This window comes from Borostomias antarcticus (genome assembly GCF_949987555.1).
Source record: "Borostomias antarcticus genome assembly, chromosome: 18".
Lineage (NCBI taxonomy): Eukaryota > Metazoa > Chordata > Actinopteri > Stomiiformes > Stomiidae > Borostomias > Borostomias antarcticus.
In genome coordinates, this window is record NC_140251.1 from 23,201,152 (window position 1) to 23,215,999 (window position 14,848).

The 14,848-nt window shown below is 51.9% G+C and overlaps 1 protein-coding gene across 1 annotated transcript; it reads left to right on the top strand.

Moving 5' to 3' along the window:
* Positions 1-542: 542 nt before the first annotated feature.
* On the top strand, positions 543-8,019 carry gpr37a (G protein-coupled receptor 37a; the record flags this gene model as incomplete). The annotated part of the gene is made up of 2 exons (XM_084452839.1): positions 543-719; positions 7,180-8,019. 2 exons carry the CDS (start codon positions 543-545, stop codon positions 8,017-8,019), a joined length of 1,017 nt encoding a protein of 338 aa, XP_084308965.1.
* Positions 8,020-14,848: the final 6,829 nt, after the last annotated feature.

The following is a 14,848-nucleotide window of genomic DNA, read 5'->3' on the forward strand; positions in this document are numbered from 1 at the left end:
CATATAGTCTGAAAAGCGTGGATGAAAGAACGAAGAACTTAGTGCGTAAAAGCATCTCTCCAGATGGAGCGGTTGGGTTCCCCGCGCCTGCTGTCATGGAAACGCGCGACGGTGGATACAGTCACTTGAAGTCTTCCCTGAGGCATAAGAGAGGACACCGGGGCCAGAAACTCATCTGCACACAGGAGAGGGACACGGTTGGCCGTCACAGACGGAATGCAAAAGATGGAGAGAGAAAGGAGAGTATAGGTCAACCGACCCCGCTCTCCAGCACCCCCGAGGACGCGTGGGAACCACTACCCAAACCTCTGGCCCAGAACCAGTCCATAGACTTCCCCTTCGATATGACCAGTGATTATGAACAGTTTACATCACCAGATCTAGAAGACAGCACTCCATTCGTTCCAATAAACACTCGACCAAGACGAAAAGAAGTCAAAAATCCCTTCTTCCCTGTCACTGCCGAATCATACGGGGCATATGCCATTTTGATCATATCAGCCATCATTTTCACAGTGGGCATAATTGGGAATATTGCAATCATGTGCATTGTGTGCCACAACTATTACATGAGAAGTATATCCAACTCTCTCCTCGCCAATCTGGCTCTGTGGGACTTTGTAGTGATTTTCTTCTGCTTACCCCTGGTCATATTCCACGAGCTGACCAAGGACTGGCTCCTGGGGGAGTTCTCCTGTAAAATCATCCCCTACCTTGAGGTATCGTGTCTACTAATACAGTAGTTTCTGTCTGTCATTTACAGAGTTGGGGCATGTTTTGACATTAGCTAGGCCTCTTCACTTCATTTGACTGATTCTTCTGCTAGTTGGTTTAGCTCAGAGTGGCGTTGCGTTTTACTGACAGTAGGCCAACCATGAATGAGAAGCACCAGGCATCTGCAGTCTGATAGGGGTCCCTGTGCTCTGGCACCAGAGATGAGTGTGTTGCTTTGGATTATCCTGTAGATGCGACTTAGTCAGTGGTAATGTACACAGGTCTAGATTTACATATAGATGATGACAGACAGACTGACTGACTAGTTGACTGACTGACTGACTGACTGACTGACTGACTGACTGACTGATTGACTGACTGACTGACTGACTGACGGCAATAGATAGATAGATTTTCTTTTTCTTTTGGTCCAAAACATTTTACCCAGAACCCCCGCTGAGAGAATTGGGGCTCCATTTTGACCAGCGTTCCTTGTTAGAGGTACAGGCTACACAGATGACAGTATGGGATAGATAGATAGATAGATAGATAGATAGATAGATAGATAGATAGATAGATAGATAGATAGATAGATAGATAGATAGATAGATAGATAGATAGATAGATAGATAGATAGATAGATAGATAGATAGATAGATAGATAACCGCTGAGAAACTACTGCTGCTGCAGGGATGGCGTAGTTATCGGCTAAACCCCTGAGGAGAGAGAGAGAGAACAAGTTATAGAAGCATGAGAGAGACGTATGTGAAAGTCCAAGTCAAGTGAATGAATCATGAGTTGCCGAGGCCTCCTCCAGCTGTTTTGTATCAGGGTCATTATGAGGACGACGGCAACATGCCCACATTCACCGACCTGAGACCTTATAACCCACCTACTGTAACCACACCCCCTGATACACACTAACCCCAACAACAGCACATCCTCAGATCACATCCTCAGATCACATCCCCTGACACACACAACATATCCTCAAAAGACCAGGTAAGCAAAGTATCAAGCAAAGTCCCCAACAATTAGGAATGAACCTTTCTGACATGCCAGGATGTCAGTAGTCTGTAAGCTGCTTAGTGACAGGGCTTGCTTAGTGACACGGCTGGCTGTTGTGTTTTTTGGTCCAACTCTATGACAAACATTTCTTGTCCATAGGCTGCTGTGTATCTTTGGCCCAAATGTCAAACCCCAAAGCAAGATGAAGTGGTTGACGTGCACTCTAGTGTCTCTATGGTGCAGTAAGGCAGTTTAATGGATCACAGAGCAGCACAGCCTCGTTATGCTTAATGAAGTGTAATTACGCAGTGGGGACATTAGTTGTAATGTCTGCCGTGGCAACTGGAGTGCTTTCACCAACCTGTGACCATCTGTCCCGGTGGTCGCCAAGGTGATGGAGGCAGGTTGCCGTGGTGATGGAGGCTGGTCACGCAGTCTGCAGGGGACTGTGGACATGGCTGTCAGGGGAGGCCATCATGTTACCATGATCAGTGTGTGTGTTTGGATCTGAGAATCTGTATTCTTTATGAGAATAAAGTGAAATTCAATTCAACTTTTATTCCAGACTCACTGGAAAGAGATCCAAACCAGAGTAAAGAACAGGAAGGAGCTCTGCCTCGGTCTCTCTCCCCCCCTCCTCCTCCTACACCTGAGCTCTGCCTCGGTCTCTCTCCCCCCCTCCTCCTCCTACACCTGAGCTCTGCCTCGGTCTCTCTCCCCCCCTCCTCCTCCTACACCTGAGCTCTGCCTCGGTCTCTCTCACCCCCTCCTCCTCCTACACCTGAGCTCTGCCTCGGTCTCTCTCACCCCCTCCTCCTCCTACACCTGAGCTCTGCCTCGGTCTCTCTCACCCCCTCCTCCTCCTACACCTGAGCTCTGCCTCGGTCTCTCTCACCCCCTCCTCCTCCTACACCTGAGCTCTGCCTCGGTCTCTCTCCCCCCCTCCTCCTACACCTGAGCTCTGCCTCGGTCTCTCTCACCCCCTCCTCCTCCTCTTCTACCCGGAAGCCGTAGATCCGCTGTGACAGAAGCCAGAGCCAGGAGATGTGACGGTGCTGCTCTGGTCACCCTTGGCAACAGCAGAGTGGAGGAATAAACTATGGAAAAACCTTCAACCCCGACACCGCCTGCCTGCCCTGAACAGTGTGCGTGAGTGCCTGTGTGTGTGTGCCTGTGTGTGTGTGTGTGTGTGTGTGTGTGTGTGTGTGTGTGTGTGTGTGTGTGTGTGTGTGTGTGTGTGTGTGTGTGTGTGTGTGTGTGTGAGGGTGCATGTGGGTGTGTGAGGGTGCGTGTCGGTGCATGTCGGTGTGTGTGGGTGCGTGAGGGTGTGTGAGGGTGCGTGTAGGTGTGTGAGGGTGTGTGAGGGTGCGTGTGGGTGTGTGAGGGTGCGTGTGGGTGTGTGAGGGTGTGTGAGGGTGGGTGTGTGAGGACGGGTGTGGAAGTGCAGGTTAGCAACTGTTCATCTGAATCTGTAATCAGCACAGAAAACTGCCAGGATTTGACGCAGGGTTTCAGTTCCTGAGTGTTGCAGCAGCCTGGGAAGCTGGTCTGTTCTGTCTGTTGACCATCCTGAGAAGCTGGTCTGTTCTGTCTGTTGACCAGCCTGAGAAGCTGGTCTGTTCTGTCTGTTGACCAGCCTGAGAAGCTAGTCTGTTCTGTCTGTTGACCAGCCTGAGAAGCTGGTCTGTTCTGTCTGTTGACCAGCCTGAGAAGCTGGTCTGTTCTGTCTGTTGACCAGCCTGAGAAGCTGGTCTGTTCTGTCTGTTGACCAGCCTGAGAAGCTGGTCTGTTCTGTCTGTTGACCATCCTGAGAAGCTGGTCTGTTCTGTCTGTTGACCAGCCTGAGAAGCTAGTCTGTTCTGTCTGTTGACCAGCCTGGGAAGCTGGTCTGTTCTGTCTGTTGACCAGCCTGAGAAGCTGGTCTGTTCTGTCTGTTGACCAGCCTGAGAAGCTGGTCTGTTCTGACTGTTGACCAGCCTGAGAAGCTGGTCTGTTCTGTCTGTTGACCAGCCTGAGAAGCTGGTCTGTTCTGTCTGTTGACCAGCCTGAGAAGCTGGTCTGTTCTGTCTGTTGACCCCCAGGCCCCAGGTGTAGGGGGGCTTTCACAAGCAAATGCTGTGAGCTGTATGCAAATCAGGATAGTAGGGGAAGTTGACTCACCAGTGGTCTACAGGTTACACCTTTTTCTGGAAGGCACTAACTTCATTTGAAGAAAATCTCTGGTATAAATATATCAGGCTTAGTGTAATTATAGACATATGTAAATTGTAGCTTGAATAGCTTAGCTATTCTTCACTTTGCCTACAGCACTAGATTCTGCTCTAAGTCACATGTTTTAGAAAGGAGATGCACTTGTGAGTTCTGGTGAGTAGTAGTACACTGGCTTTTCCTACGTTACATGCAATTATTTTAAGTCGCTTTGGTTAAAAGCGTCTGCTAAATGACTGTAATGTAAATCTAATGTAATAGATCTGCCTGAAATACGTATGCTATGGTGAATTATTCTACCTTGTATGCCACTAGCAATGGTCAATAATGTTATTCAAAATGTCAAAACAATGATATGAAAGTAGAGGAAGTCTCTCCCAGCCTGCTGACTCCCCGGCCGTCTGATAAGAGAGATTTAATCCAGTGAAGATGTGAGAACTGCTCTGACTCTATGAGCTGAGAACATCAAAGACAATCAGAAAGAGCTGATACCTGCTCTGTAACCCATAGACTGAAGATGTCTTCATGAATAGAATTGGTCCTTATACAGGATTTAGACCAGTTGATGGTTACTGGATCTTGCAAAGGCAGGCTCCATTTAGAAATAGCAATTCCTGGCAGTGTAGACAAATTTGATTCTGTTTTGATGTTCGCAGGAAGTTGACCCAAGTGCTGATTATGAAACTTGCTGGGGGTAATGGTTGGTGCAGTTATGTAAACTTTCTCTCTAAACATTGTCTTGACAGGATTTCCTCATCTAGGTGTCTAATGCACTCTTCACTATACCGTGTGTTTTCTCATAACTCATGGCTACTTTCAAATATCACCATGGCAATTGAGCTTTTAGTGGACTGTGGTGTGTTGAAACATCTGTTTGTCATTAGTTTGACAGAGTGGACCAGGGAGACAGAGTGGACCAGGGAGACAGAGTGGACCAGGGAGACAGAGTGGACCAGGGAGACAGAGTGGACCAGGGAGACAGAGTGGACCAGGGAGACAGAGTGGACCAGGGAGACAGAGTGGACCAGGGAGACAGAGTGGACCAGGGAGACAGAGTGGACCAGGGAGACAGAGTGGACCAGGGAGACAGAGTGGACCAGGGAGACAGAGTGGACCAGGGAGACAGAGTGGACCAGGGAGACAGAGTGGACCAGGGAGACAGAGTGGACCAGGGAGACAGAGTGGACCAGGGAGACAGAGTGGACCAGGGAGACAGAGTGGACCAGGGAGACAGAGTGGACCAGGGAGACAGAGTGGACCAGGGAGACAGAGTGGACCAGGGAGACAGAGTGGACCAGGGAGACAGAGTGGACCAAGGAGACAGAGTGGACCAGGGAGACAGAGTGGACCAGGGAGACAGAGTGGACCAGGGAGACAGAGTGGACCAGGGAGACAGAGTGGACCAGGGAGACAGAGTGGACCAGGGAGACAGAGTGGACCAGGGAGACAGAGTGATGTTATTTTGAGAGTGTTGAGCTGTGGTGTGTTAATGGGTGACTGTTCTCCCGCCCCCTGAACCTGTTGACTCCTCAAACAGCGTGCAGGCCAGTGCTGTGGTCACGTGGGAACTGCTCCCAGCTGTGTTTGAGACATGGCTGCTTTACAGGAGAGGCGTTCTGGTCTGTTCAGGAGGAGATGTGGTTCTGTGGCGTTGGTCTTTAATCCAGACTTCACCAGGGTTGATTACTTCAAACATTCTGGGTTTGCCAGTCCATGTTGAGTTCAGGTTCTGGCGATAGACTGTACTGTAGATTTTGGCGTTTCCCTTTCTGAATAAAAATGAAAGGTTACAAAAAAAAAGATACGGTAGAACAGTTTAAACTGTATTGCAATATAAACTAGAGGTGTGTGGGTAGTAGCTTCTCCATGGGTAGAGATCATGAGTCTGTCCCTGTCAATGACTGTTCAGTGTTCTATAATGATCAACGGGGAGTCATGTTTACTACATGCCTTAATTACTGTGTATACGTAATCTCCTCCTCTTCCACTTCCTCCACCACTTCCTCCTCTTCCTCCTCCTCTTCCTCCTCCACTTCCTCCTCTTCCTCCTCCACTTCGTCTTCCTCCTCCTCTTCCTCCTCTTTCTCCTCCTCTTTCTCCTCCTCTTCCTTCTCCTCTTCCTCCTCCTCTTCCTCCTCCACTTCGTCCTCCTCCTCTTCCTCCTCTTTCTCCTCCACTTCCTCCTCCTCTTCCTCCTCCTCTTCCTCCTCCTCTTTCTCCTCCTCTTCCTTCTCCTCTTCCTCCTCCTCTTCCTCCTCCACTTCGTCCTCCTCTTCCTCCTCCTCTTCCTCCTCTTTCTCCTCCACTTCCTCCTCCTCTTCCTCCTCCTCTTCCTCCTCCACTTCCTCCTCCTCTTCCTCCTCCACTTCGTCTTCCTCTTCCTCCTCCTCTTCCTCCTCTTTCTCCTCCACTTCCTCCTCCTCTTTCTCCTCCTCTTCCTTCTCCTCTTCCTCCTCCATTTCCTCCTCCACTTCCACCTCCTCTTCCTCCTCCACTTTCTCCTCCTCTTTCTCCTCCTCTTTCTCCTCCTCTTCCTTCTCCTCTTCCTCCTCCTCTTCCACCTCCTCTTCCTCCTCCTCTTTCTCCTCCTCTTCCTCCTCTTCTTCCTCCTCTTTCTCCTCCTCTTCCTCCTCATCTTCCTCCTCCTCTTTCTCCTCCTCTTCCTTCTCCTCTTCCTCCTCCTCTTCCTCCTCCTCCTCCATTTCCTCCTCCACTTCCACCTCCTCTTTCTCCTCCTCTTTCTCCTCCTCTTCCTTCTCCTCTTCCTCCTCCTCTTCCACCTCCTCTTCCTCCTCCTCTTTCTCCTCCTCTTTCTCCTCCTCTTCCTCCTCCTCTTCCTCCTCTTTCTCCTCCTCTTCCTCCTCCTCTTTCTCCTCCTCTTTCTCCTCCTCTTCCTTCTCCTCTTCCTCCTCCTCTTCCTCCTCCACTTTCTCCTCCTCTTTCTCCTCCTCTTTCTCCTCCTCTTCCTTCTCCTCTTCCACCTCCTCTTCCTCCTCCACTTTCTCCTCCTCTTTCTCCTCCTCTTCCTTCTCCTCTTCCTCCTCCACTTCCACCTCCTCTTCCACCTCCTCTTCCTCCTCCTCTTTCTCCTCCTCTTTCTCCTCCTCTTCCTTCTCCTCTTCCTCCTCCACTTCCACCTACTCTTCCACCTCCTCTTCCTCCTCCTCTTTCTCCTCCTCTTTCTCCTCCTCTTCCTTCTCCTCTTCCTCCTCCACTTCCTCCTCCTCTTCCTCCGCCTCTTCCTCCAGGTGGCATCCCTGGGGGTCACGACCTTCACCCTGTGTGCCCTGTGCATCGACCGCTTCCGCGCCGCCACCAACGTGCAGATGTACTACGAGATGATCGAGAACTGCGCCTCCACGGGCGCCAAGCTGGCCGTGATCTGGGTGGGCGCCCTCCTGCTGGCGCTCCCCGAGCTGCTCATCCGCCAGCTGGTCACCGAGGACGGCGAGCCTCCGGACGTGGCGCCCTGCGAGCGCTGCGTGGTGCGCATCTCCACCCAGCTCCCGGACACGCTGTACGTGCTGGGCCTGACCTACGACGGCGCCCGGCTCTGGTGGTACTTCGGCTGCTACTTCTGTCTGCCCACGCTCTTCACCATCGGCTGCTCTCTGGCCACCGCACGCAAGATCCGCCAGGCCGAGAGGACCAGCGTCCGCGGTAACAAGAAGCAGATCCAGCTGGAGAGCCAGATGAACTGCACCGTGGTGGCCCTCGCCATCCTCTACGGCTTCTGCATCATCCCCGAGAACATCTGCAACATCGTCAGCGTCTACATGGCGGCCGGGGTTCCCAGGAGAACCCTGGATATCCTCCACCTGGTGAGCCAGCTGCTGCTGTTCTGTAAGTCCGCGGTGACTCCGGTCCTGCTGTTCTGCCTGTGCCAGCCGTTCAGCCGCGCCTTCCTGGACTGCTGCTGCTGCTGCTGCCAGGAATGTGGCCCGCCACGGTCGTCCACGACAGCCACGACCAGCGACAACGACAATGACCAGGAGGGCGGCGCCACAGAGCTGGAGATGTCGGCTTGCAGCACCGCTCGGAGACAGGCGTCCGCGTCCCCCTACGCTGCCGTGGGAACACACTGCTGAGTCCAGAAGGTCACGTCGTCCTTCATTGGACTGTGAACCTACAGGATTAGGGTCCATTTTAATACATGCTTTGGTCTCTGTAGGAACTGAATTGACAATGTGGCTTTGGCATTTTGTATTTCAAATTCACAAATTGAATTCCTGAATTGGCTTGGGGGCAAAGTGAATTGAGTTCGGCCCAGACTCTGGTGACCGGGCCGGTTAGTACGGAAGAACAGAGCCGATACTGCTGTTCCGTTCTCTGTTTACAGGTTCCACATGAAGGAACACTCACATTCTACGTAGTTCCACTTGAAAACTAGAGTTTATAGCAATTTCTTATTAACTCTCCAGTATTCTTTTGAAAATGTCCACTCAAGTCATACAGTAATACATTGTTTGTGTTGTACTTTTTTTATTGTTTGTAATGTTTTTGTTTCTTTCACTTTCTCCACTTTCTGCTTCTGAAGTGTCAAATGATGAGTAATATATATTGCAAATGGTTGGTCGTAGTGTGTCGTGTTTTGCTTATAATGGTGATTCTTGTGAATCGGTTCAAAGTTATGCCTAGCTCCCTTGCTATGTAAGTATGTTATCATTCACTCTGTATTCCCTTGCAGAAAATTGTATGATACACTCAGGCTGTAAAGTTACTGGTGTTTTTGTAGCCAAGAATTGTCACTTTAATAAAATAAAAAAAAGATAGGAATTCTATTGAGTATTTCTCTTCCCCCTCGAAGGTTGATTCTTTAAGCAAATCACTCCTGTAAGTAGAAAGTACTGTCCTAGCCTGCGTCAGCTGGTTCTGATGGTCAGCCTCCTAGCCTGCGTCAGCTGGTTCTGATGGTCAGCCTCCTAGCCTGCGTCAGCTGGTTCTGATGGTCAGCCTCCTAGCCTGGGTCAGCTGGTTCTGATGGTCAGCCTCCTAGCCTGCGTCAGCTGGTTCTGATGGTCAGCCTCCTAGCCTGCGTCAGCTGGTTCTGATGGTCAGCCTCCTAGCCTGCGTCAGCTGGTTCTGATGGTCAGCCTCCTAGCCTGGGTGAGCTGGTTCTGATGGTCAGCCTCCTAGCCTGGGTCAGCTGGTTCTGATGGTCAGCCTCCTAGCCTGGGTGAGCTGGTCATCTGGTGACATCATCACGCTCCCGCCCCAAGAGGACACAGCAGCCATTGTTGCCCCATTGCCCCTCGTCGTCAGGGCAACATGAGGAATCTGTTTGTCCGCTGTGTGTGTGACGTGGCGGTGGTCCGAGCAGCTGGACGGAGGTCAGATGGCAGCAGGGAGGGAAAGGAGGCGGTGGTGGAGGGACAGTGGGTAGGAGGGTGGGGGGGGTGGATGGACAGTGGGTAGGAGGGTGGGGGTGGTGGATGGACAGTAAGCACCACAGCGGGGTAGGAGGGTGGGGGGGGTGGATGGACAGTGGGGTAGGAGGGTGGGGGGGGTGGATGGACAGTGGGTAGGAGGGTGGGGGTGGTGGATGGACAGTAAGCACCACAGCGGGGTAGGAGGGTGGGGGGGGGTGGATGGACAGTGGGGTAGGAGGGTGGGGGGGGGTGGAGGGACAGTAAAGCACCACAGTGGGGTAGGAGGGTGGGGGGGGGTGGATGGACAGTGGGTAGGAGGGTGGGGGGGGGTGGAGGGACAGTAAAGCACCACAGTGGGGTAGGAGGGTGGGGGGGGTGGATGCCCAGCAGGGTAGGAGGGTGGGGGGGGGGGGGGGGTGGATGGCCAGCAGGGTAGGAGGGTGGGGGGGGGGGGGGTGATGGACAGTGGGGTAGGAGGGTGGGGGGGGGTGGATGGACAGTGGGGTAGGAGGGTGGGGGGGGGTGGATGGACAGTGGGGTAGGAGGGTGGGGGGGGGGTGGATGGCCAGCAGAGTAGGAGGGTGGGGGGGGTGGATGAACAGTGGGGTAGGAGGGTGGGGGGGGTGGATGGACAGCGGGGTAGGAGGGTGGGGGGGGTGGATGGACAGTGGGGTAGGAGGGTGGGGGGGGGGGTGGATGGACAGTGGGGTAGGAGGGTGGATGGACAGTGGATGGACAGTGGGGTAGGAGGGTGGGGGGGGGTGGATGGACAGTGGGGTAGGAGGGTGGGGGGGGGTGGATGGACAGTGGGGTAGGAGGGTGGGGGGGGTGGATGGACAGTGGGGTAGGAGGGTGGGGGGGGGGGTGGATGGACAGTGGGGTAGGAGGGTGGATGGACAGTGGATGGACAGTGGGGTAGGAGGGTGGGGGGGGGTGGATGGACAGTGGGGTAGGAGGGTGGGGGGGGGGTGGATGGACAGTGGGGTAGGAGGGTGGGGGGGGGTGGATGGACAGTGGGGTAGGAGGGTGGGGGGGGGGTGGATGGACAGTGGGGTAGGAGGGTGGGGGGGGGGTGGATGGACAGTGGGGTAGGAGGGTGGGGGGGGGTGGATGGACAGTGGGGTAGGAGGGTGGGGGGGGGGGTGGATGGACAGTGGGGTAGGAGGGTGGGGGGGGGTGTGGATGGACAGTGGGGTAGGAGGGTGGGGGGGGTGGATGGACAGTGGGGTAGGAGGGTGGGGGGGGGGGTGGATGGACAGTGGGGTAGGAGGGTGGGGGGGGGGGGTGGAGGGACAGTAAAGCACCACAGTGGGGTAGGACTCTTCATAGCCTCCGGGGGATGAGTTGTTGCTTTTGATGTTGGAAAAATGTTTTTGAAGTAGCTGTTCTCCAACTAAATGTATCTCGCTACGGGAACTTGATTTCTCTTCTGTCAGAATGTCAAACTGAATGTTTCCCCACACTCAGCATACAGAACTGCTCCATTAACATGTAGTCAACATCCACACTGACACCAGCAGCCTAGTGTGGACACAGTCATCACAGTCATACTTTCAGTACATTTGGATTGTTTTTGCTTGACAGGATTACCATGTTTTACTTGGTAAAAAAAAATCTGCTTTCTGTTCCTACCTGGAATACCGTAGTTTCAAAACCACACAGGCTCCATTTACGGTAGAAAGATGGTTTATGGATGTCATTTGCAGGACGTCAAGCCGCCAACAGTTTGATGACGGCACCAAATGTACCTTGCTGTGACATTTCCATCTGTGGAGATGTGATAAGAAATAGATTTCCTTCCAAATAGAGCCTGACTTTTAGCTCTCAGATTCGCTTCATTTCAGAGTTGAAGAAGTTGAAAATAGCGTCTCATTCTCCTCATATTCCATATCACATCCCATAATGCCTTCCTCCCACACTCAGACCTTTCATTCTCAATCACGCCTCATATTCTGGACCAGTCTAAGTGCTGTACCTTCTGTTTTTTGGACCAGTCTCCTCCTCCCCGACCTCCACAGCTCCCTGGTCCTCCTCCTCCCCGACCTCCACAGCTCCCTGGTCCTCCTCCTCCCCGACCTCCACAGCTCCCTGGTCCTCCTCCTCCCCGACCTCCACAGCTCCCTGGTCCTCCTCCTCCCCGACCTCCACAGCTCCCTGGTCCTCCTCCTCCCCGACCTCCACAGCTCCCTGGTCCTCCTCCTCCCCGACCTCCACAGCTCCCTGGTCCTCCTCCTCCCCGACCTCCACAGCTCCCTGGTCCTCCTCCTCCCCGACCTCCACAGCTCCCTGGTCCTCCTCCTCCCCGACCTCCACAGCTCCCTGGTCCTCCTCCTCCCCGACCTCCACAGCTCCCTGGTCCTCCTCCTCCCCGACCTCCACAGCTCCCTGGTCCTCCTCCTCCCAGACCTCCAGCTCCCTCATTGTGTGGTGGATTTGTTTGTTCCACTGATAAAAACGTCACTAAACCCTGAAAGCACTAAACCCTAAAGCTAAGCACCGTTACCGTAGACTTACTTCTCAACAAAGTGTGAAACTATTTTGCGGTGCTTACAGAGCTTTTATGAAAGGTACGCATGACACTACATTACATTACATGAGTCATTTAGCAGACGCTTTTATTCAAAGTGACTTACAATAATTGCATTTAATATAGGAAGTGACTGTACTACTACTCACCAGAACTCACAAGTGCATCTCCTTTATAAACAAGTGACTAAGCATGATCTAGAGTGCGAAATATAAATTACAAATTTACAAATACAAAATACGAATTCATAATTCATTGTTCCACTGTGCTTAGGGCCCTTTCTGTAACCTTGTCTGTAACCTTGAGTGACTGTAGCCTTCAAACCCCTGAACATTAAAGTCCCAGTTAACCAAAATCAGAGATTTGCTTGAAAACACATTCTATGTGTTAGTGATGCATTGCTGATAACATGTAAAATGGGATGAACCATGTGTAGTACTGAATTGTGAAGTTAGACCAGTTTTGTGTTTTTGACCAGTTTTGATTTATGGATTTTCTGGGCGGGCTTAAAACGGTACTTGATGACGTAGAGCGGTGTTCTTAGCATATATCCCCGCCCTAACACTATATAAAGCTAGAATGGATTTGAATCTTCGGTTCTCCTGCTCAATCTTGAGTCTAGAATTAGCTAGTTTTAACCAGCAGTCTAGAATTAGCTAGTTTTTCTTAGTTAGCAATGCCTATGCATAAAACTAAACGAAAATGCATCCTTCCTGGATGCCAGCAGGAATGGGATGATAAGTTCTCCTTCTTTCAACTCCTGAGTAAAGCTGAAATGAGAAGCAAATGGTTAGCATTTTTGAAGAGCCATGGTGTTACAGAGGAGTCTGTCACCGCTAGCGCCCACCTCTGCAGCAAACATTTCACTCCCGAAAGCTTCTGCAATTATAATATGAGGCTTTTGGGTTTCACAGACTCACGACTGGTCCTGGTGAATTCGGCGGAGCCAACCATCTCCCTCCCCGGCCTCCATTCTCCTCCTGTCAACCATCTCCCTCCCCGGCCTCCATTCTCCTCCTGTCAACCATCTCCCTCCCCGGCCTCCATTCTCCTCCTGTCAACCATCTCCCTCCCCGGCCTCCATTCTCCTCCTGTCAACCATCTCCCTCCCCGGTCTCCATTCTCCTCCTGTCAACCATCTCCCTCCCCGGCCTCCATTCTCCTCCTGTCAACCATCTCCCTCCCCGGTCTCCATTCTCCTCCTGTCAACCATCTCCCTCCCTGGCCTCCATTCTCCTCCTGTCAACCATCTCCCTCCCCGGCCTCCATTCTCCTCCTGTCAACCATCTCCCTCCCCGGCCTCCATTCTCCTCCTGTCGCATCAACCTTTGGTGCCGACACCGCTGCCTTGTGTGCTTATAGCTAATTAACGTTATAACGTTAGCTAGGTAACGTAAGCAATAGGAAAATACACTGCTACGTTAATCTACAAAATGTGTCTTGACATTTATGTGGTAATGTCAGCTATGATGAATTATATGTAATCTTAGGAGGAATTATAGCTTACATTAGCTATGTAGTTTGTTGCAGATGGGAGTGTGTATATAACCTTAGTCTAGCTAACATAGCTAGCAGCACCGACCAGGCGACCACCCACCAAATAACGTTACGGATGATATATTATGACTATAAGCGTTAACTATACAGAAACTGCCTGCCATATTTGTGGCACCTGATGCGTATGGGTTCACCGGTAATGGTTAGAGTATATTTCTCCAGCGGGAGACCGGGAGGTGGGAGCGAGGGGGATGGTTAGGTAGACCAGGTAGACCAGGTAGACCAGGTAGACCAGGTAGACCAGGTAGACCAGGTAGACCAGGTAGACCAGGTAGACCAGGTAGACCAGGTAGACCAGCTGCAGCTGGAGAAAGACGCACCCTCTCCCAGTGAAGCGGTGCTCGGCGGCTACTGGCTGAACATCCCAGTTCTGTTGGATATGAGAGGGAAAGTTGAAGCCGAGTACTCGTTATTCTCACACATAACATTGCCAACGAGAGTGGATGAGTCTGTCCAGATTATCAACTCCGGTAGTGTACGCTTCTTCGCGCTATCAGCGCTGTTCAAGCCAGTGACTAAAAGGTACATTTTAAACAACTTTTTCCATTGATCCCAAGGGACGACAGGATCGCCTGGGAGGGATAGGAATGGGTCCGGAGGTGGCAGGGAGAAAATAGGGACAGACTCATACATTCCTCGTTGCCTGTTTTTGTATTTTGCATCTAAGGGCAGTAACACTGGCGCGTTGGTATAGAGTAGCTACAGTTTTACCTGTGTTGTTTGTCAGGAGGTAGGTTAGGAGGAAGCATCTGTGCGTTTCACTCATTAGACAAGTGTAATTTCAACTCCTCTGTTTTCACAAAGCTGTGCCTTCCTACCACAAAAGAGACGGCGTGCCAGTGTGACAATGCAGACCAGAGAACGGTACTATTTGACAGGTTCTTCCCTCCACACCCCCTCCCCACGCAATTGGGTGTGGCTTCGGTGCCTTCAGCAGACACGCCCCCACAGTCTCAGACCAGAGAATGCTGCTGATTTTTAACCGATTTTGAAGCCTTATTTTATATACTTAGCGACATTTTTAATCACTCAGATTTGACTGGCTGGTTAATGACATGTTTTCCTGTGGTGTATGAAGCTCATAACAAAAATTTGAACTGGGTTAACCTGGACTTTAATGACTACAACAGAATGAAAGCTGTGATGAAACATATGACCCCACTGTGTATATTCATAGGTTTTCCAGCATGTCCAGGCTTTCTGTGCATAAGCTCTCCCTCCGGCCTGCACTACAACAACAATGATGATATTCTTCTACCCAGCATGCTCAGCTCCTCAGCTCATTCACCCGCCTGCTCACCAGGACTGTGTTCAGGGCCCAGGGCTGTGTTCAGGGCCCAGGACTGTGTTCAGGGCCCATGACTGTGTTCAGGGCCCAGGACTGTGTTCAGGGCCCAGGGCTGTGTTCAGGGCCCAGGACTGTGTTCAGGGCCCAGGCCTGTGTTCAGGGCCCAGGGCTGGGCT